At 44.5% G+C, this 22,718-nt stretch overlaps 1 protein-coding gene across 1 annotated transcript in view; it reads right to left on the bottom strand.

Annotated features, from left to right (window-relative positions):
• Nucleotides 1–22,718, bottom strand: part of mboat1 (membrane bound O-acyltransferase domain containing 1) — a 185,626-nt gene that overhangs the window by 157,756 nt on the left and 5,152 nt on the right. Inside the window, exon 2 of the mRNA XM_085988926.1 lies at nt 9,243–9,388. Coding sequence (XP_085845052.1) covers nt 9,243–9,388 — 146 coding nt within the window. The remainder of the gene's footprint in view (nt 1–9,242; nt 9,389–22,718) is intronic.

Here is a 22,718-nt window from a genome sequence, read left to right on the forward strand (position 1 = left end):
ATACAATAATCCAAATGCGCCCTAACCAATATTTTGCACAGATTCATTACTTCTTTAATTTTGTTATCAATGGGTCAATATGTTTATTTTTATTCATTCGTGGGATGTGGGCATCGCTGGCAAGGCCAGCATTTATTGCCCATCCCTAGTTGCCCTTGAGAAGGTGGTGGTGAGCTGCCTTCTTGAAGCTCTGCAGTCTGTGTGGTGAAGGTACTCCCACGGTGCTGTTAGGGAGTTCCAGGATTTTGACCCAGCGACGATGAAGGATTGGCGATGTACTTCCAAATCAGGATGGTGTGTGACTTGGAGGGGAACTTGGAGGTGGTGGTGTTCCCATGTGCCTGCTGCCCTTGTCCTTCTAGGTGGAAGAGGTCGCGGGTTTCGGAGGTGCTGCCGAAAAAGCCTTGGAAAGTTGCGGCAGTGCATCTTGTAGATAGTACATACTGCAGCCACGGTACACTGGTGGTGGGGGGAGTGAATGTTTAAGGTGGTGGATGGGGAGCCAATCAAGTGGGCTGCTTTGTCCTGGATGGTGTGGAGCTTCTTGTGTTGTTGGAGCTGCACTCATCCAGGCAAGTGGAGAGTATTACATCACATTCCTGACTTGTGCCTTGTAGATGGTGGAAAGGCTTTGGGGAGTCAGGTGAGCCACTCGTCGCAGAATACCTAGCCTCTGACCTGCTCTTGTTGCCACAGTATTTATGTGGCTAGTCCAGTTAAGTTTCTGGTTAATGGTGACCCCCCAGGATGTTGATGGTGGGGGTTGAGACGATGGCAATGTCGTTGAATGTCAAGGGGTGGTGGTTACACGCTCGCTTGTTGGAGACAGTCATTGCCTGGCACTTGTGTGGCGTGAATGTTACCTGCCACTTATCAGCCCACACCAGAATGTCATCCAGATCTTGCTGCATGCGGGCATGGACTGCTTCATTAGCTGAGGAGTTGTGAATGGCACTGAACACTGCAGTCATCAGCGAACATCCCCATTTCTGACCTTATGTGGGAGGGAAGGTCATTGATGAAGCAGCTGAAGATGGTTGGGCCTAGGACACTGCCCTGAGGAACTCCTGCAGCGATGTCTTGGGGCTGTGATGATTGACCTTCAACCACCACAACCATCTTCCTTTGTGCTAGGTATGACTCCAGCCAGTGGAGAGTTTCCCCCTCCGATTCCCATTGACTTCAGCTTTACTCGGACTCCTTGATGCCACTCGGTCAAATGCTGCCTTAATGTCAAGGGCAGTAACTCTCGCCTCACCTCTGGAATTCAGCTCCTTTGTCCATGTTCGGACCAAGGCTGTAATGAGGTCTGGAGCAGAGGTGCGCTGGCGGAACCCAAACTGGGCATCAGTGAGCAGGTTATTGGTGAGTAAGTGCTGCTTGATAGCACTGTCGATGACACCTTCCAACAATCTGCTGATGATTGACAGTAGGCTGATGGGGTGGAATTGGCTGGATTAAATTTTTCCTGCTTTTTGTGGACAGAACATACCTGGGCAGTTTTCCACATTGTCAGATAGATGCCAGTGTTCCATTTTTCCTGGAACAGCTTGGCGAGAGGCATGGCTAGTTCTGGAGCACAAGTCTTCAGCACGACAGCCGGGATGTTGTCGGGGCCAACAGCCTTTGCTGCATCCAGTGCACTCAGCCGTTTCTTGATATCACTTGGAGTGAATCGAATTGGCTGCAGACTGGCTTCTGTGATGCTGGGAACCTCAGGAGGAGGCCAATATGGATCACCCACTCAGCACTTCTGGCTGAAGATGGTTGCAAACGCTTCAGCTTTTTCTTTTGCATTCACTTGCTGGGCTCCACCATCATTGAGGATGGGAATATTCATGGAGCCTCCTCCTCCTGTTAGTTATTTAATGGTCCACCACCATTCACGACTGGATGTGGCAGGACTGCGGAGCTTTGATCTGATCTGATTGTGGGATAGAAACACAGAAGATAGGAGCAGGAGTAGGCCATTCGGCCCTTCGAGCCTGCTCCGCCATTCAATGAGATCATGGCTGATCATCCAAATTCAGTACCCTGTCCCTACCTTCTCCCCATATCTGTTGATCCCTTTAGCCTTAAGAAATATATCCAACTCCTTTTTGAATATATTTAATGAACTGGCCTCCACCGCCCTCTGTGGCAGAGAATTCCACAGGTTCACCACTCTCTGGGTGAAGAAATTCCTCCTCATTTCAGTCCTAAATGGCTTACCCCTTATCCTTAGACTATGACCCCTGGTTCTGGACTCCCCGGCCATCATAAACATCCTTCCTGCATCTAGTCTGTCCAGGCCTGACAGAATTTTATAGGTTTCGATGAGATCCCCTCTCAATCTTCTAAACTCCAGTGAGTATAAGCCCAATCGACACAATCTCTCCTCATACGTCATTCCTGCCATCCCAGGTATCAGCCTGGTGAATCTTCGCTGAACTCCTTCCATGGCAAGAACGTCCTTCCTCAGGTAAGGCGACCAAAACTGCACACAATACTCAAGGTGCGGTCTCACCAAGGCCCTGTACAACTGTAGCAAGACATCCTTGTTCCTGTACTCAAACCCTCTTGCTATGAAGGCCAACATACCATTTGCCTTCTTAACCGCCTGCTGCACCTGCACGCTTACCTTCAGCGACTGGTGCACAAGAACACCCAGGTCCCTTTGCACTTCCTTCGCTTAGCTCTGTCTATAGCATGCTGCATCTGCTTTTTAGCATGCATGTAGTCCTGTGTTGCAGCTTCCCCAGGTTGGCACCACATTTTTAGGTACGCCTGCTGCTGCTCCTGCCATGCTCTTCTACACTCTTTATTGAACCAGGGTTGGTCCCCTGGCTTGATGGTAATGGTAGAGTGAGGGATATGCCGGGCCATGAGGTTACAGATTGTGGTGGAATACAATTCTGCTGCTGCTGATGGCCCACAGCGCCTCATGGATTCCCAGTTTTGAGCTGCTAGATCTGTTCTGAATCTATCCCATTTAGCATGGTGGTAATGCCATGCAACACGATGGAGGGTGTCCTCAGTGTGAACACGGAACTTCATCTCCACAATGACTGTGCGGTGGTCACTGCTACCAATACTTATAAAGGAATAGCCGTATTTCAGAAAAATACACCATCCTGTGAACAGAATTCTGACTTTATTAAAACATGATAAACTCGGTTTAAAAATCCAAAAAGCCTCAACGACACAAGCTGTGAATACAGGCTTCTGAAATAAGATGGTTTGTTGACACAAAGCTGTAAACACCATACAAGCTTTTGAAATGGGAATTGGTTGTTAATACTAAAACAATGGCCCTATTGAAGAAGCAAAGAGTTGCTTCCAAAATGTCTACAGTTTGGGAGAAACACAATGCATTACCCAGTTTAAAGTGTTATAAACTAACACTTACAACAGAAACACAGAACATTAAAAAAAACATGTGCCTTTGTAAAAGTAACATCAAAATGAAAGACAGGAGACATAAGTTTGTAATACAACCAACTAAGATGGCTAGGAAAACAATCAAGTACTCGGTTGAAGTGTTTTTGATTTACATATTGTAAAGGGTACAAACAGAAGAATTTGTAAATATTATTTCAATAGATGCACCAAGCAATCACATTGTGTTTGTGTTGAAAATAGAACAGTTAGGAGACACTAAGTCTGCTTTCAACCAGTTAAGGTAATTTAAAAATTGAACTGAAGTTTTTCGTAAGAATGGCATCAAATAGATACATCTGTTATAACCATTTTTTATGATAAAATTTGAACACCTAAAAGTAGAGACAGGATTCTGCAAGTTAACAGCTGAACTGACAGTAAGATAAAAAAAGTCAACAGAAAGAATGACTAGAGATAATTAGCTTACATCAGCAGAAAACTTCAAAGGATATACCACTGCAAAGAGCGTATAAAATATGGAACTTTCAGATAGGAAGTCAGAAGTCGCTGGAAGGGGCAAGCGATTCTGGTGGATGAATTAGCTGCGCAAATAGAGGTAAACGAATATGATCTGATTGGGATTACGGAAACATGGCTCCAGGGTGGCCAAGGCTGGGAACTCAACATCCAGGGGTATTCAATATTCAGGAAAGATAGGCAAAAAGGAAAAGGAGGTGGGGTAGCATTGCTGGTTAAAGAGGGGATTAACACAATTGAAAGGAAGGATATTAGCTCTGATGATGTGGAATCTGTATGGGTAGAACTAAGAAATACCATGGGGCAGAAAACGTTAGTGGGAGTGGTATATAGACCTCCAAACAGTAATGCAGATGTCGGGGATGGCATTAAATGGGAAATTAGAGAAGCGTGCAATAAGGGCACAGCAGTTAACATGGGTGACTTTAATCTACATATAGATTGGGCTAACCAAATTAGTAACAATACTGTGGAGGAGGAATTCCTAGAGTGTATACGGGATGGTTTCCTGGACCAATATGTCGAGGAACCAACTAGAGATCAGGCCATCTTAGACTGGGTATTATGTAATAAGAATTAATTAGCAATCTTGTTGTGCAAGGCCCCTTGGGGAGGAGCGATCATAATATGATAGAATTCTTCATTAAGATGGAGAGTGAAATAGTTGACTCAGACTAGGGTCCTGAATTTAAATAAAGGAGACTAAGATGGTATGAGGTGCGAGTTGGGTAGGATTGATTGGGGAATGTCACTCAAAGGGTTGACGGTGGATGGGCAATGGCAAACATTCAAAGATCGCATGGATGAACTACAGAATTTGTTCATCCCAGTTTGGCATAAAAATAAAACAAAAAAGGTGACTCAACCGTGGTTAACAAGGGAAATTAGGGATAGCATAAGATCCAAGGAAAGGACATATAAATTGGCCAGAAAAAGCAGTAAACCTGAAGATTGGGAGCAGTTTAGGATTCAACAAAGGAGGACAAAGGGATTAATTAAGAGGGGGAAAATAGAGTACGAGAGTAAGCTTGCAAGGAACATAAAAACTGACTGTAAAAGCTTTTATAGATATGTGAAGAGAAAAAGATTGGTGAAGTCAAGCGTAGGGCCCTTGCAGTCAGAATCAGAGGAATTTATAATGGGGAACAAAGAAATGGAAGACCAATTAATATATACTTTGGTTCTGTCTTCACAAAGGAGGACACAAATAACCTCCCAAAGATGTCGGGGAACATAGGGTCTAATGAGAGGGAGGAACTGATAGAAATCAGTATTTGTAGGGAAATGGTGTTAGGGAAATTGATGGAATTGAGGGCCGATAAATCCCCAGGGCCTGATAATCTGTATCCTAGGGTCCTTAAGGAAGTGGCCCGAGAAATAGTAGATGCATTGCTGGTCATCTTCCAAAATTCGATAGACTCTGGAACAGTACCCATGGATTGGCGGGTAGCTAATGTTACCCCAGTGTTCAAAAAGGGTGGTAGAGGGAAAGCGGGGAATTACAGACCGGTAAGCCTGACATTGGTAGTGGGGAAAATGCTAGAGTCCATTATAAAGGATGTAATAGCAGAGCACTTGGAAAAAAGTGACCGGATCGAACAAAGTCAACATGGGTTTACAAAAGGTAAATCGTGCTTGACTAATCTACTGGAATTTTTTGAGAATGTAACTGGTAAAATAGATAAGGGAGAACCAGTGGATGTGGTGTATTTGGATTTTCAAAAGGCTTTCGATAAGGTCCCGCATAAGAGATTAGCGTGTAAAATTAAGGCACATGGGATTGGGGGCAAGGTATTGACTTGGATAGAGAACTGGTTGGCAGATAGAAAGCAAAGAGTTGGAATAAACGGCTCTTTTTCCGAGTGGCAGGCAGTGACTAGTGGGGTACCGCAGGGATCGGTCCTTGGACCCCAGCTATTCACAATATATATTAATGATCTGGACGAGGGAACTAGATGTAATATCTCCAAGATTGCAGATGACACAAAGCTGGGTGGGCGTGTGTGCTGCGAGGAGGATGCCAAGAAACTCCAGTATGATTTGGACAGGTTGGGTGATTGGGCAGAAGCATGGCAGATGCAAAAGCATGGCAGATGCAATATAACGTGGATAAATGCAAGGTTATGCACTTTGGTGTCAAAAACACGAAGGCAGATTATTATCTGAATGGCAATAGATTGGGAGAAGGGGAAGTGCAACGAGACCTGGGCGTCCTTGTGCACCAGTCCCTGAAAGTAAGCATGCAGAGTGATCTCCTGGAAGAGTTTCGATTGCCTAGATGGGTCGGAGAGGAATTTCTCAGATTTTTTCTCCCAAATTGGCCATTGGGTTTTTTATCTGGTTTTTCGCCTCTCCCGGGAGATCACATGGGTTCGGGTGGGATGGAGAGTGATAGAAGATTTGAGGTTAGGATCAGATCAGCCATGATCTTATTGAATGGTGGAGCAGGCTCGAGGGGCCGATTGGCCTACTCCTGCTCCTATTTCTTATGTTCTTATGCAGGCGCAGCAGGCGGTTAAGGCGGCAAATGGTATGTTGGCCTTCGTAGCGAGAGAGTTTGAGTACAGGAACAAGGATGTCTTGCTGCAGTTGTACAGGGCCTTGCTGAGACCACATCTGGAGTACTGTGTGCAGTTTTGGTCACCTTATCTGAGGAAGGATGTTCTTGCCATGGAAGGAGTGCAGCGAAGATTCACCAGGCTGATACCTGGGATGGCAGGAATGACGTATGAGGAGAGATTGTGTCGATTGGGCTTATACTCACTGGAGTTTAGAAGATTGAGAGGGGATCTCATTGAAACTTATAAAATTCTAACAGGACTAGACAGACTAGATGCTGGAAGGATGTTTATGATGGCCGGGGAGTCCAGAACCAGGGGTCATAGTCTAAGGATAAGGGGTAAGCCATTTAGGACTGAAATGAGGAGGAATTTTTTCACCCAGAGAGTGGTGAACCTGTGGAATTCTCTACCAAAGAAGGCAGTAGAGGCCAATTAATTAAATATATTCAAGAAGGAGTTGGATATATTTCTTAAGGCTAAAGGGGTCAAAGGATATGGAGAGAAGGCAGGAACAGGGTACTGAATTTGGATGATCAGCCATGATCTCATTGAATGGCGGAGCAGGCTCGAGGGGCCGAATGGCCTACTCTTATCTTCTATGTTTCTATGTTTCTCAACTTCAGAGGCAGGCTCTAAGTTTTTAACTCTGAGTCTCGGGGATCAAAAGATACTTTTATTTGATTTTGGTGGATATCCTGGATTAGAAATAAGACTTAGAAATGTAACGAAGCTAAGATGTGAGAATAAGAAATGTAAACTATTTGTATTTTGAACCGTTAAAGTTGCGATTGAATCACCAGCTGTTAGCTGCATGTCAGTTCTTTAATAAATCTATATATTTTTAGAATTGTCTCATATAGTATTTCTGTATCAAACTCGTGAACTCAATCTCTGTACACTCTTTTGTGAGAAGTTGCAGAATTCTGGGGGGGGGATTCCGGGCCCTCATAATATCCGGAAGGTTACAGTCTAGTTAAACTTATTTAAAGTGCTATCTGGAGGACGGTAACATCTTCAAGTCGTTCCTTTCCTTTAGGGAGAGATAGCCTGGCCCTTTAGACCCAATTAAGCGTCTTATAGAATTCGGCTATCTCTAACTTTAGTTGAAGGTGAACGTCTGGGGAATCTGGGGTAGCCCAAAAAGGGCTAGGATTAGTCATTATCCCTTCATGCTGTCATGGACAGATGCATCTGCGACAGGTCGCTTGGCGAGGACGAGGTCAAGTAGGTTTTTCCCCCTCGTGTTGGTTCTCTGACCACCTGTCGCAGGCCCAGACTGGCAGCTACATCCTTCAGGACTCGGCCAGATCAGTCAGAAGTGGTGCTACTGAGCCATTTTTGGTGATGGACGTTGAAGTCCCCCACCCAGAGTACATTCTGTGCCCTTGCTACTCTGTGCTTCTTCCAAGTGGGGTTCAACATGGAGGAGTACGGATTCATTAGCTGAGGGAGGGCGGTAGGTGGTAATCAGCAGGAGATTGCCTTGCCCATGCTTGACCTAAAGCCATGAGACTTCATGGGATCCGGAGTCAATTTTGAGGACTCCCAGGACCACTCCCTCCCGACTGTATACCACTGTGCTGCCACCCCTGCTGGGTCTGTCCTGCCAGTGGGAGAGGACAGACTCAGGGATGGTGATGGAGGAATCCGGGACATTAGCTAAAAGGTATGATTCTATGAGTATAACTATGTCAGGCTGTTACTTGACTAGTCTGTGGGACAGCACTCCCAATTTTGGCACAAGTCCTCAGATGTTGGTGAGGAGGACTTTGCAGGGTCAATTGGGCTGGATGTGCCACTGTCGTGTCCGCAGCCGGTGCGGAGATCGATGCCGGGTGCTCCGTCCGGTTTCATTCTTATTGTTTTTCGTAGCGGTTTTTTACAACCGAGTGGTTAGTTAGGCCATTTCAGAGGGCAGTTAAGAGTCAACCACATTGCTGTGAGTCTGGAGTCACATATAGGCCAGACCAGGTAAGGACAACAGATTTCCTTCGTTAATGTACAGCCCAGAAGCCCACTTTCCCCTGTGAAGTGCTTTTTCCAACAGTTGTCAAAACTGCATAGTATATTAAAGGAAAGGGGTGGATGGTATGATAGGATCACAGTATATGCTATTAAGAAGGGCAAGTATCCAAATAACTTCCACTGGGAAAGCTAGCTTTGGGCCTTCATCCAGTATGTGTGGAGAGAAACCTATTTTAACCTAACAGGCACAGTTTTACTTTAAACAGAAAGAACTTGAATTTATATAGCACCTTTCACAATGTCCCCATATGCTTTACAGCCAATTAAGTACTTTTGAAGTGTCCAGCTGAGAGGGAAGACAGGGTCTCGGTTTCATGTCTCATCCGAAAGATGGCACCTCCAACAGCCAAGCATTCCCGCAGTTCTGCACTGGAGCATCAGCCTAGATTTTGTGCGCATGCCTCTGGAGTGGGACCCACAATCTTCTGACTCCGAGGCGAGAGTGCTAGCACAGTGTGTTTACCACGCATTTACACTCTTCTTCAAAATGGTCAACAGAAAGATAGGTCATGTTAATTATAATGTTCACAAATTTGCCGTTTAACCAATACCTCGGGTTTTTTGAGCACCAACCTATATACCTTGGACTTAACTGGCGCTTTTTGCATTTAAACATTTTGACTGAGTCAAAAACATTACCAGCGCCCAAGAAAGACATAATAAATCCAAATGCAAGCAGTACACAAAGGAATTCATACTGATATGGGAGGTGGGGAGGTGATGGTGCAAATTTATTGTTACAATCATTTTTACACTTACCATCCAAAGCAGAAGATAGCAACATATATGCCAATCATTGTGATGACCACATGACGTACGATAGTACCAGCTCTACTGGGACTGAGATAAAGGCGGAACCAGAACGCAGCCAACAGGGCAAACAACTGACAGACCACAAAATTCACCTGCAAAACAAAATAAAAGGCAGCCTGAACCAACAGCGGCCAGATTTTATGTCTCGTTCCGTCTACTGTTGCAACCCTTGCTGCTCAGTAAATCAGCCCGTAGGCGGAGGATTGCTGGAAGTTCATGTTTGAAATGAATGATGCAACTCAACCGCTAATAGTTTCATATTCCCTGGTCAAATAACCCCAGTTAATAATTTATGCAGGGTTTACCATCACTGTGTTGCGCTGGCTTTCCACACCCAGATATCGTTTGTGGGTACATGGGGTACAAGAGTTTACCTCCCAACTGTTCCACACCTCAGATTAGCATTGATACCCGAGTGAGCCATAGAAACCAGGGCAGAGGTGTGAATGATTTTCTGAATATATGCTGCAGGTGAACATATAGAAGCTACAGCATTCTCTTGTATATAAATATAAATAGATATACTTCCACATACTGCACATCGTATCCACCGGTTCGGACAGTGGTCAACATTCAATTTTTTTGGTATCCTTTAAAAGGATATTACTGCAATTATAAAACCAGTCATTTATCTTCGGTTTCAAATGTGGTTACACATCTCATATCTAGATTATTTCTGTACTAGTGAATCATTCTGATCACGTAATAACGTGAGAAGTAGTGTTTTTTAGATCTTACTATTTACCGGGTTTTAGATTGAAAGGGGAAAAATATCCTGTTGCACTTTTAAATAAATCATCTGACCGTGGTCTGTGTACAAAGGATGATCATCAGTTCTACATAACATTTTTCTTCCCAATTGTGTGCGTTGGTGTACACTTTACTGGCGACACTTTAGAACCCCCAAATCTGGTTGAGGAAAAGGATTTTTGACGAACACTTATTTCCCATTATCACATCAATAGAGCTATTCTTGTACTAGTTGATCTTCCCTGAGGTTACTCACAAACAAAAATAAAAAATTATCTTTTTCTGTAAATGACTTGCTTCCCATTCCCGATTTTGTTTCCTTCCCTCCCTCCTCTCTCGTTGCCGTCTCTATCTCGTTCTAAAACTTTTCTTCACTTTCTCTCTCTTGCTCTCTGTGCGAGTCTCTTTCTTTAGCTGAAGTTTTCTGCAGGGCAGCAGCTGGGCAGAACTGGCCAGGCCTTGATGTCGTTTTTTTAATTAATTCTTGGGATGTGGGTGTCACTCGCATGCCCAGCATTTATTGCCAATCCCAAGTTGCCCTCGAGAAGGTGGTGGCAGGCCACCTTCTTGAACCACTGCAGTCCGTGTGGTGAAGGTGCTCCCACAGTGCTGTTAGGGAGGGAGTTCCAAGATTTTGATCCAGTGATGAAGGAACGGTGATGTATGTCCAAGTCAGGGTGGTGTTTGACTTGTAGGGGAACTTGGAGGTGATTGATGTTCCCATGCACCTACTGCCGTTGTTCTTCTAGGTGGTAGAGGCTGTGGGTTTGGGAGTTGCTGCAGTGCATCCTGTAGATAGTACACACAGCAGCCACAGTTTTGAAGGAAGGTGTACTCAAAGATGGCAGATGTCCACGAAGCACACATTGTCTGGGAGAACGTTTGATAGACAAGAAGCTGGAGTTAGCAAGTCCATAATTTTTTTTAAATGGAGTTAGTTGGTTATAAATTTTATTTTTTGGTTATAAATTTTATTTTTAAGAGAAAATTGACATGGCAGCTGTATAAGTACAGAAATATTTTTCGTAAACTCTGATTGATTATTTGAAATCACACTACAAAGAGAGTTCTGAGATTTCATTGGATTCCAGTTTTGCAATGTTTGGTCAAATGGACTACACATTATTACTCCAGAATCCAAATATCAGAATCGATTAGCGAACAGTACGATCACCAGCTCAGCTCATTTGTGAGGTTATTCATGAATAAAAATCTGTTTAACAGTTTAAGTGCTTACAATTTTAAAAGCTTAGAGAGCTTTTCCAAGTTTTTTAAAAAAGAACTGACCATGATTCACCTGACATGGTGAAGCCACTACGCAGAGCAGGTGAGTTGGCAATTCTTTGTAGTGCCATTAAGAAACCTCTGTAATCTGCAGCTGCATGGAATGATGGGGCTAGCATTACCTGTGAAATCTCCATATGCAAAACACAATAGGGAGCCCTGCGCAAACGAATCAATACACACTGTACAAGTAAAGCCCACAATATAAATTGGTCTTGGCAATTGAAATTTGAGTGCTATATCCACATGATCACTACAAATGGCGATTAAAAGCAGACAACTGTATTCCATTCACAGACAAACCTTCTTAGCTAAATAAACTGATCCTTCCAGTCACATAGTGAGAATGGGTATCTATGAGAAAGTAGGTACAAATCCAGCGGTGAATTCTGCCTACTCCTTGTAGTTTTATAAAATACTAACAGGACTCCCGAAAGGACTTTCTAACTTATTCCTACTCCAAGTTATAAGGTTGCAGGTGCAATAACATTCTGAAATTATGTAGCAGTTTTGAACCGTGCAATACCGGAGATGAGGGTCTATCGCTAACCCAACTTTACCAATGACAATTCGGGGGGGGGGGGGCGGAGTTGAGGCACAATGCCTTTAACTCAGCAGGGTTTACTTAGTAAAGTGGCAGTACCAACCAAACATATAACATGGAAATTTACGGCACAGAAACAGGCCATTCGGCCCAAGCCGGTGTTTATGCTCCACACGAGCCTCCTCCCACCCGACTTCATCTCACCTTATCGACATACCCTTCTACTCCTTTCTCCCTCATGTACTTATCTAGATTCCCCTTAAATGCATCCATGCAATTTGCCTCAAATACTTGCACGTGGTAGCAAGTTCCACATTCTCACCACCTTCTCAGTAAAGAAGTTTCTCCTGAATTCCTTATTGTATCTATTAGTGGCAATGTTATATTTTGTTTTATCCTCTCCAAGTTTGTCTACTTTACCAATTATCTCCCTCCTATCCATCTTAAATGTCTTGATGTCCTTTTGATCTCTTCTTCTAATGTCATGTCCACTTTGTTAGTCTCCCTAGTAAAAACCGAGGCAACTATTCAATATTTCTGCATTTTACTGTGATTACCTGAGAGTTTATCTTGTGCATCCCTTGGTGGCCCTATCCCCATCTTAATTTTCCTTTTGTTATTTGTGTCTATAGAATACTTTATTATTTATTTTTAATTTCTTTGATCATTTCCTTTTGTAATTTCTCTCTGCCTTCCTACCTGTTTTCTTGACTTCTTTCCGAACCCTTTTGTATTTCCTTTTGTCACCCTCTCAAGTGAACAAGTGAATTGCATCCATTTATGCCACGCCTACCAATTTATAGATAAAAAATAACTAATACATTAATCTTAGTGCTAAACAAAATGGCAAACCCCACCCATATCAATCTTATAGAAACAAACCAATCATGTTTATATTGGGCTTGGCACAACCACCACTCAAAACTTGAGCACAAATGTCTGCTGCAATATTTCTCAAACAGAATGATATATCTCTAATATTAGAAGTTGTGTGTAGCATGCACGTTCGCTAAGTTGTCACTTTCCCCAATCGCACTTAGTTGATTCACTCCCATTGTTGTTAAAAAAAGACATATTCTCATGAGCAATGTCCAAGGCTATATGATAGTTATTATAAAAGAAAAAGAAAAAATTGAAATAAAACAGAGAAGGCTAGAAGTACAGAGTAGGTCAATCTGCTTCAAATAAAAAAGTAACTTTTAAAATATGGAATTAAAGTATTTACGCCCCAAACATCAATCAATCTTTTGTACTGCATCAACTTTCTACAAATTCAAATTCTGGATCACTTAGCCTTTAACTCTTTACAAAGTTAAATACCAGCTGCATTTTAGAATATTTCTTATCCTCCACCCTTTTAAATGAGGTCACTGCCTGACGCAGTAGCCATTTGTGGCAAACCATTTCAGGTTCTAATACATAAAAATCTAGGCTGACACTCCAGTGTCAGTACTGAGGGAGTGCCGCGCTGTCCGAGGTGCCGTCAAACCAAGGCCCTGTTGCCCCCTCAGGTGGACATAAAAGATCCCATGGCATTACTTCGAAGAAGAGCAGGGGAGTTCTCCCCAGTGTCCTGGCCAATATTTGTCCCTCAGTCAACATCACAAAAACAAATTATCTGGTCATTATCACACTGCTGTTTGTGGGAGCTTGCTGTGCACAATTGGCTGCCGTGTTTCCTACATTGCAACAGTGACTACACTTCAAAAGTGCTTCATTGGCTGTAAAGAGCTTTGGGATGCCTTGAGGTCAAGAAAGGTGCTATATAAATGCAAGGCTTTCTTTTTCTTTCCAATAACCCTTCTAAGTGAAAGCATTTATTCCAAGTCCCCTTTTTCTGGTGATAATTCTGAATCTATGCCCCTTGTTACCAATTAACCAACTAATGGAAATAATCACACACCAACTGTCCACTCAGAATCTTTCATAATATTGAAACCCTGAAAAAGCCCCAAGTTTTGAGCCCCTCTTCAGAACTAAATCACTTATTTCTAGTACGTCTAACAAATCTTCACCATACTCCAACGTCCTTCTAATAACGTGCAGCTTAGTGGAGAAACCAAGATGGCAGCCAAAAGGATTGTCAAACAAAAAATTGATTTGTTTGCCGTCTTTCTTTTTAAAGTTAGCAGCCATTAGTAACTGTGCTTTTTTTAAAACTTCACAATTGATTGTTTTCATTCCTGCATGCTATATCCCTTACTTGTTGAGTTATGATCTGCTGCCGTTTTGTGAATACAAAATCTGGACCATTCAGCAGCATGAAATTGGTATATATACATCCAAAGGACTGACTGATGAAATTTCAAGATTGGCTCCAGGCGTCAAGAGATCCTTCATCTTGATATCTGGGGTAAGTAATATAGTAAGCTGTCTGGGGTAATTGCAACTCCATGGGGTTATGAAGAAGCCCCCCAGACAAATGGGAAGATGGGCCGGGAGGTTAATCAGCCAATCCTGGTGGCTACCGGTGACCCCTACTGGAAAGTGTGTGTATAAAGAATGGAATCAGGATTGCTGTGGTACCCTCCACAGTGGAACAGCCTGCCTCCACACAGTGTGGCGACTCGGGAAGGATGAGTGAGATAACAGAGGGCGCTAATGCCTGGGGAACTGTACCCAAGCACGAGTCGGTGCTTTCAGCAGAGTGGAGAAAACAGAATCATGCCGAGGTAAAGCAAGGAATAGAAACATAGACAGAAAAATAGGAGCAGGAGTAGGCCATTTGGCCCTTCGAGCCTGATCAATATGATCATGGCTGATCCTCTATCTCAATACAGGAAACTTTCGTTTAAACGGAGGTTAAATCTCCGGAATACTCTATTCACCAGCAAAATTCAGGAGTCGGTTCAGATAACTTTTTTTTACTTTTCGTTGTTTTTTTTCTCCATTCCTGGCTCTGCAAGCGTCTAGCTGAAGCTGTTGCTTCGCTACAGAGACGCTTGCAAGCTGTGCCGACTGTTTTGAAGCTGTTGCTAAGCAACGGGGTTTGTTGCTAGATACGGAGCTCCGTATGTTAACATTAGCGCTGGTTTCTCTGGCAGCGTTGATCGACCGGCACCAGCTCGGTCCCGTCAGTGCCGGATACCAGAAAGTTTCCTGTACCATATTCCCGCTCTCTCCCCATATCCCTTGATGCCTTTTGTGTCTAGAAATCTATCTATCTCCTTCTTAAATATATTCAGTGACTGGGGCTCCACAGCCTTCTGTGGTAGATGTTGAGTCTGTATGTTCCAGTTATGTTTAGGATCAATCACTGGACACAGACAACAAGAATAACTTTTAACAGGTCTTTACTATTCGAAGGTCAGGGCTGAACTGCCCAGCAAATCCTTGCACAACACTTATATACCGGTGTGGTCACCACCGGTATTACAGTATACAGCAGCCAAGAGAAAGTAGTACATCTCTTAAGGTAGTTCTCTTAAGGTGGAACAGGTTACATACACCACAATCCTCCCTTTTTAGCTTAACAGTTATATCCCCATTTAACATAACATAATAACATATATATATATACACAACTTCATGCAAAACAGTTCAAAGATTCAGTCTCTGAGGAGGCCTCCTGATTCGAGTTGGATAACGCCTTTCAGGGGTCTCTGATTCTCATTGCTGGGGTGACTCATCTAGTTGGTCTCTTATGGATTGGACATCATCATCAGGTACATTCACTTCTGAGCTAGATGCTTCAGGTTCACTAACTTCTTTCACGGTTGTCTCTGCCGTAACCATGGGTTCGACCCTTGTTCTCGATTCTACCAGTTGGTCAGCATGACGCCGTATTACATATTCACCAATATCTACCGTGTACATCAGGGGTCCTTGTCTGGCCCGAATTGTTCCAGATTGCCATTTCTCGTTTTTATAGTCCCGGGCTAACACTGGTTGTCCTATTTCGAAACTCCGAGTGGTCTTGTTATTTATATGCTGGAACTGTTTGTTTTCAACTTCCCTCCGCACATTTGGTTTTAACAAGTCCAACCTGGACCGCAACCTCCTGTTATAGAACATCATGGCAGGACTTTGGTTTGTCACTGCATGAGTGGCGTTTCGATATGCCAGTAGGAATTTGTCCACCTTGTGTTGTAGTGGAATCTGATCTTCGCTCATGGCCTTTATTGCTTTTTTAAACGTTTGTACAAATCTCTCGGCCAACCCGTTTGTAGCCGGATGATATGGGGCAGAGGTATAATGTTTCACCCCATTCTTCATGAATCCCTGGAATTCTTCCGACACGAACTGCGGTCCGTCTTCTGAACATTTGTGTTCTGGCAATCCATTTCTCGCAAATATCGTTCTTAACACCGCAATCGTCTTTTCCGAGGTAGTGGTAGTCATCTTAATCACTTCTGGCCATTTAGAATGTGCGTCCACCGCAATTAAAAACATGGAGTCCATGAAAGGACCAGCAAAGTCAATATGTACACGTTGCCATGGGGTTGAAGGCCATTCCCATGGATGCAGCGGTGCAATCGGAGGTGCATTTTGCACTTTTTGGCACCCTGAGCAGCTTTGCGTCAGCTCCTCTATCTGTTGGTCGATACCCGGCCACCACACATAAGCCCTAGCAAGGCTTTTCATCTTGACTCCCCCCAGATGACCTTCATGCAGTTCCTTTAGAACTCTCTCTTAACTTAGGAGGAATAATCACCCTTGTTCCATACATCAATGTTCCTTGACAGACGGACAGCTGTTCTCGTCTTGCTGCGAATGCCAGTAACAGTGGACCACCATGTGCTGGCCATCCCTTCACTGTCACTTCATAGACCCTGGACAGTGTCGGGTCGTTCCTAGTCTCCCTTTCAATATTTGCATTGGTGACAGGTAAACATTCGATGATGGTCGAGTGAAATAACTCAACAGGGTCAACTGTCGGTGCCTCCTCCTCTGTAGGTAGTGGCAGGCGTGACAGCCCATCAGCATTACCATGCTGCTTTGTACCTTTGAATTCTATCTGATATTGATGTGCCCCTAGGAAAAAGGACCATCTCTGGAGTCTCTGTGCTGTCATCACCGAAACACCCTTCTTAGGGTTAAAAATGGATACCAACGGCTGGTGGTCTGTCAGAAGCGTAAACTTTTGGCCCTGCAGGTAATGATTAAACTTCTTTACTCCCCACACAAGGCTGAGAGCCTCCCTATCTATCTGAGCATAATTGCGCTCAGCGGAGGTCAATGATCTGGATGCGAACGCAACTCGCCTCTCCTGGCCATTTGGCAACTTGTGTGAGAGTACTGCCCCAATACCATATGGAGAAGCATCACAAGCCAAATGAATAGGCAGCGTTGGGTTGAAGTGAGCCAACACTTCCTGAGGCGATCAATGCCTTGCTTTCGCGAAAGGCCCTCTTACAGTCCTCGCTCCACTTCCATGGTACTCCCTTCTGCAAAAGAGCGTTCAGCGGGTGCAGCACCGTGGATAAATTTGGCAGAAACTTATGGTAATAGTTAATCAACCCTAGGAACGACCTCAGCTGGGATACATTATCCGGAGCGGGAGCCTTCACAACAGCGTCAATCTTGTCAGGAGACTTATGAAGCCCCTCCTGGTCAATGACATGACCACAGTACGAGATCCGCTTCTGAAAGAATTCACATTTCTGGCGATTAACTCGAAGACCATATTCTTTCAATCTGGTGAGCACCAGTTCCAAGTTTGCAAGGTGTTCCTCGTCATCATCTCCTGTAATCAGAATATCGTCCAGGTAACATTGTGTACCTGGAATTCCCTGTAATACCTGCTCCATGGCCCTCTGCCAAATTGCTGGAGCCGATGCCACTCCAAAAACCAGTCTATTATACCGGTACAAGCCTCTATGCGTGTTGATCGTGAGATACTGGCGTGACTCTTCCTCAACTTCCATCTGTAAGTACGCCTGCGCCAGGTCTATCTTGGTGAAGTGTTTCCCGCCAGACAATGAAGCGAAGATATCCTCAATCTGTGGAAGCGGATACTGCACCGTGTGAAGTACCGGATTAACAGTGATCTTGAAATCACCACAGATGTGAACCTTCCCCGGTTCCCCCGGCTTGTTGCTCGATGAACGCTTCATGACTGGGACAATGGGCGTGGCCCACTCACTCCAGTCCACCTTAGACAGTACTCCTGAACGTTCTAGCCCTTCCAGCTCAGCTTCCACAGCAGGTCGTATTGCATAAGGTACCGGTCTGGCTTTGAAAAATTTCGGGTTTGCATGTTCTTCAATCTTGATGTTTGCCGTAATTCCTCTCAGTGTTCCCAGTCCTTGTTGGAACACCTCTTTAGCATCGTCCAATATTCTGGACAATCGTTTAGATTTGACATCTTTTGTACCGGAATCTACCGTTAGTGCTTTTAAGGAATGCCAGTCCATATTTATTTTCCTAATCCACTCCCGTCCCAGTAGTGGTGGACCTCCCTCAGATAGCACATATAAGTCCATTCCTCGGCTTTCTTTGCCCTTGTGGACCACCTTTACCTCTATCTTCCCGATGGGGTATACTCTTTGCCCCGTGTATGTTTTCAATACAATCTCCGTATCCCGTAGGGGAATATGTGGGAATAACCTTTTGTAATCTTTCTTATTCATGACCGTCAATGCCGATCCAGTGTCCAATTCCATCTTCACTTGGACTCCTGCTATCTGAAGTGTGACCCAAATTGTTTGGAGGTCTGCTTCCTTACCAACATTGTGTACTCTTAGACTACCCAGTTCATTACTGCTGGCGTCTGAATCTGACTTCTGTTCGTTCGAACTGTTCTCTGTCACCTTGTGTACCTTTTTGTACTTTTCCTGCGGTGACTTTTTGTTGCTGGTCTTCTTTCCTGACCGGCATACTTTAGTTATGTGACCAAGCCTGCCACATTTTCTGCATTCCTGATTTTTGAACCAGCACTGGTTCTGATCGTGCGTTGTCTTTCCACAACGATAACATTTTACTGTACTCAAGACCATTTGATTGGTACAGAGTTCCGGTGACCGTAGCTGCGTTTCCGCAGTGCCTCTTGCTGCGGCTTCTTGCGATGCTGCAATAGTGACAGCTTTATCAAGCGTAAGATCATTCTCTTCAAGCAGTCGCTTTTGTGTTCCTTCTTTTAACAATCCACACACAAATTTATCTCTCAGCGCATCTGCTAGCCCTGTCCCAAACTGACAGTACTTCGATAGCTTACGTAGTTCAATTAAAAATTCAGCGTTGCTTTCGTCTTTCAACTGCGTTCTTCTGTAAAATTTAAATCGTTCCGCTATCATCAGCGACGTGGGGTTTAAATGATTTTTCAGGACAGTAACAATATTCGCGAAGGTCTGATCCGCCGGTTTAATTGGTGATAGAAGATGCTTCAATAGCCCGTATGTCTTCGCCCCCATTGAGCTTAATAAGGTTAATGCTTTCTCATCATCTGGTACCTTATTTGCTTTACAATAAACTTCCATGCGTTCTACATACATGGTCCAATCTTCGACATCACTATCAAAGGTATTAATGCTCCCATGTTTAGGCATCCTTGCAAGTTTTTAAATTTTTCTTTTTTTTCAAAATGGCGGCTTCCCGCGCTTGTCTTCTTCCCCCGCCTACTAAAATGGCGGCTTCCCGCGCTTGGCGGTCTTTCCCGCGCTCGTCTTCTTCCCCCGCCGACTACAATGGCGGATTCCCGCATTTGCCTTCTTCCCCCGCTGGCTGCAATGGCGATTGCCTTGCTGCTGCCGTTCTCGCCTCCCCAGCGGTTCTCACTCCCCGACGCTGCTTTGCCTTGCAGCCCCGCTCGCAGCCCGGTCCTGTACACCGGCTGCGTTTGAATTCTCCGTGGCTCTCGTGCCTTAAGCTTCTCAACTCCCCGACGCTGCTTTGCCTCGCAGCCCCGCTCGCAGCCCGGTCCTGTACACCGGCTGCGTTTGAATTCTCCGTGGCTCTCGTGCCTTAAGCTGCCCCAGTCGCTGTGCCTCTCAGCCTCGATTGCAGCCCGGCCCTTTCTACCGGCCGTGGTCGAGCTCTCCGCCCTTATTCCTCCGTTTTCCCTCCCCTACTCCACAGTCAACGCGGCCGACTTTCTGCTCGTGTCGCTGATCGGCTTACCCACCACCGTGGTAGAAGGGATGATCACTGCCTGTCGCTGATGGAGGGCTTCGTGGTCAGAATTCTTTTTCTTTTTAACCCGGGTTCTCGATGCCTCCCGTGCGATGGTGCTCAGCAGGATGATGAGGGCGGGTGCCTCTTCTCGACGCCCGTTTTGAGGACGAAGCTGCCTTGGATGTAAATTTGCCGCAGGGTAAGATCGGACTCGTCGCCACTGTTGAGTCTGTATGTTCCAGTTATGTTTAGGATCAATCACTGGACACAGACAACAAGAATAACTTTTAACAGGTCTTTACTATTCGAAGGTCAGGGCTGAACTGCCCAGCAAATCCTTGCACAACACTTATATACCGGTGTGGTCACCACCGGTATTACAGTATTACAGTATACAGCAGCCAAGAGAAAGTAGTACATCTCTTAAGGTAGTTCTCTTAACGTGGAACAGGTTACATACACCACAGTAGAGAATGCCACAGGCTCACCACCCTCTGAGTGAAGAAATTTCTCATCTCAGTCCTAAATGTACAACCCTGTATCCGGAGACTGTGACCCCTCGTTCTAGACCCCCCAGCCAGGGGAAATATCCTTCCTGCATCCAGTCTGTCTAGCCCTGTCAGAATTTTAAACGTTTCAATGAGAACCCATGATGTCAGGTTATAATTCTAAAACTGAACTACACTCATACCAGATTGACTTTTGAACAAACAGGAGAAAACTTTTGAATCCAAAATAATGTTTCAAAAATCAAACATCAGGCAAACTTTTTTTTTCTTTACACTGATGCACCAGCAATTTTATAAACCCGTGCAACCAAGAGAGATGAAACGAGTAAATCTTGAAAACAAAACAAGAATTCTATTCTTGCCACTTGGCTAGTACAGGAACATCTGGCTCGCACCAAAGATCCAGAGTGTGGGCAATGCAGAAATAAAATAACCGGTTGTGACAGAATAAAATGCCCTCAAGATGCAATCAAGTACTCTATAGACATTGTTGACGGCAGTGTTGTATTGACTGGAGACACTCAGGGAACAGACAACCTTTTTCTTTTTTTCTCCCCCCACTGTTAGCAATGAACACCAATCCATTGTGTACTAATTTCACATTTCCGGTTCCAATATGGATTGCCTCATTATTCAAACTACAACCCCTCTTTCTGATCCCAGCCATTTTACTTATTCCAGATATCTTTGAATGCTGTGAATCTTCTCAACTAATTACTTGCCAGCAGAAAATTTGACAATATTAAAAGTGTGTACAAATTCTGAGCATCAGCCTTGATTTAGTGGTGACACTCTGTCCCCGAAGTCAGAATACTGTGGGTTAAAGCCCCGCGCCGAAGACTTGAGCACATAATCTAGGCTGACGCTTCAGTGCTGCCATCTTCGAATGAAACGTTTAACCGAGGCCCTGTTTGTCCTCTCAGATAAATGTAAAAGGTCTCATGGCATTACGTGAAGAGGAGCTGGGGAGTTCTCCCGGTGTCCTGGCCAATATTTATCCATCAACCAACATCACTAAAGCAGGTAATTTATCTTATTGCTGTTTGTGGAACCTTGCTGTGCATAAAATTGGCTGCATTATAACTGTAACTATACTTCAAAAGTAATTCATAGGCTGCGAGGTGCTTTAGAATGTCCTGAGGATGTAAAAGACGCTATATAAATGAAAGATCATTCATAAGGAATAAGGAAAAAACAACAAAAGATCCAAACCACAGTGCAGCACAACCTGGCTCTACCAACAAGAATCGTTTTCACCTGTCACCACCTTTCACTTTCTACTGGAAAGACAACTTTTATCCCAACCAACTAATTTCCTGACTCCATGCACCCATAACTTCTTTAAATATGGTACACAGCCACTGTCTTTATCTTAATGCAACAGGGTTTTGATGGCCATTGATATTAAAGCAGCAGCACAACTTGGGATTCAGTGATCCAACTCCAAAGTACAGCAAAATCAAGAAGTGCAAAACTATCTGCTGTACATAATGTTTCTTTGGCCAAATGCTTGCTGACATCATTAATCATTCTCTTTGCACAGGCATGGTTCCACTCTCCTCCAGCAGCCTGCTCCTCAGGAAGCCCAATCGCAAGCCATTCAGTCTCCTAACTACCGCCTATCTCCTATCTTTAAGGTTATTAAGACATCTCGTCACCACTCAGCTCCATACTCACTTCTCTTTGCCAACTTCCACAGTGCTCCAATAGCGCCTGATCCGGTTTAGTCTCAGAAGCCAAGCAGAATTAGGCTTGGCTTAGCACTTAAGATGGGAGACCAACTGTGAATACCAGGTGCAGTAGTCTTTAGGGGCAGCTCCTCAACTTCTGGCTCCACTTCAGTCCCATGTTCCTGATCTATGGCCACCCAGTGCAGAGGGGGACAGGCAAGACAGAGGACCTCCTTGTGGGTTTGCTCCTGGGTCTGGCCAAGGTGGCCATTTCCAGGGTCCAAGTTGGACGTGACCCGTGGGGGTGGTCACTCTGGCTGCCTGCCTGTTCCCTGGTCTTGTCCACGCCCAGGTGACCCTGGAGAAGGAGCACGCAGTGTCCGCCGGTACACTTGAGGTCTTCCACGACTGGCGGGCACTGCAGGGACTGGGGTGCATAGTGGACACTGGAAATAATATTATCTAAGTTTATAAGTTTCCTTTGCCTTTATGGTTAAGTTCTTTATTGGTTGTGCCCCTATTAAAAAAAAGGGCACGTTTGTTTGTTTTTGAAGAGCCTTTTCCAAAGGCAGCAAACGGGCATAATTGGCAAAAACTTGCCATGGTGATTAAT

The sequence above is a fragment of the Somniosus microcephalus genome, chromosome 5 (assembly GCF_052327205.1).
Source record: "Somniosus microcephalus isolate GS21.2 chromosome 5, FLI_Smic_1.0, whole genome shotgun sequence".
Classification (NCBI taxonomy): domain Eukaryota; kingdom Metazoa; phylum Chordata; class Chondrichthyes; order Squaliformes; family Somniosidae; genus Somniosus; species Somniosus microcephalus.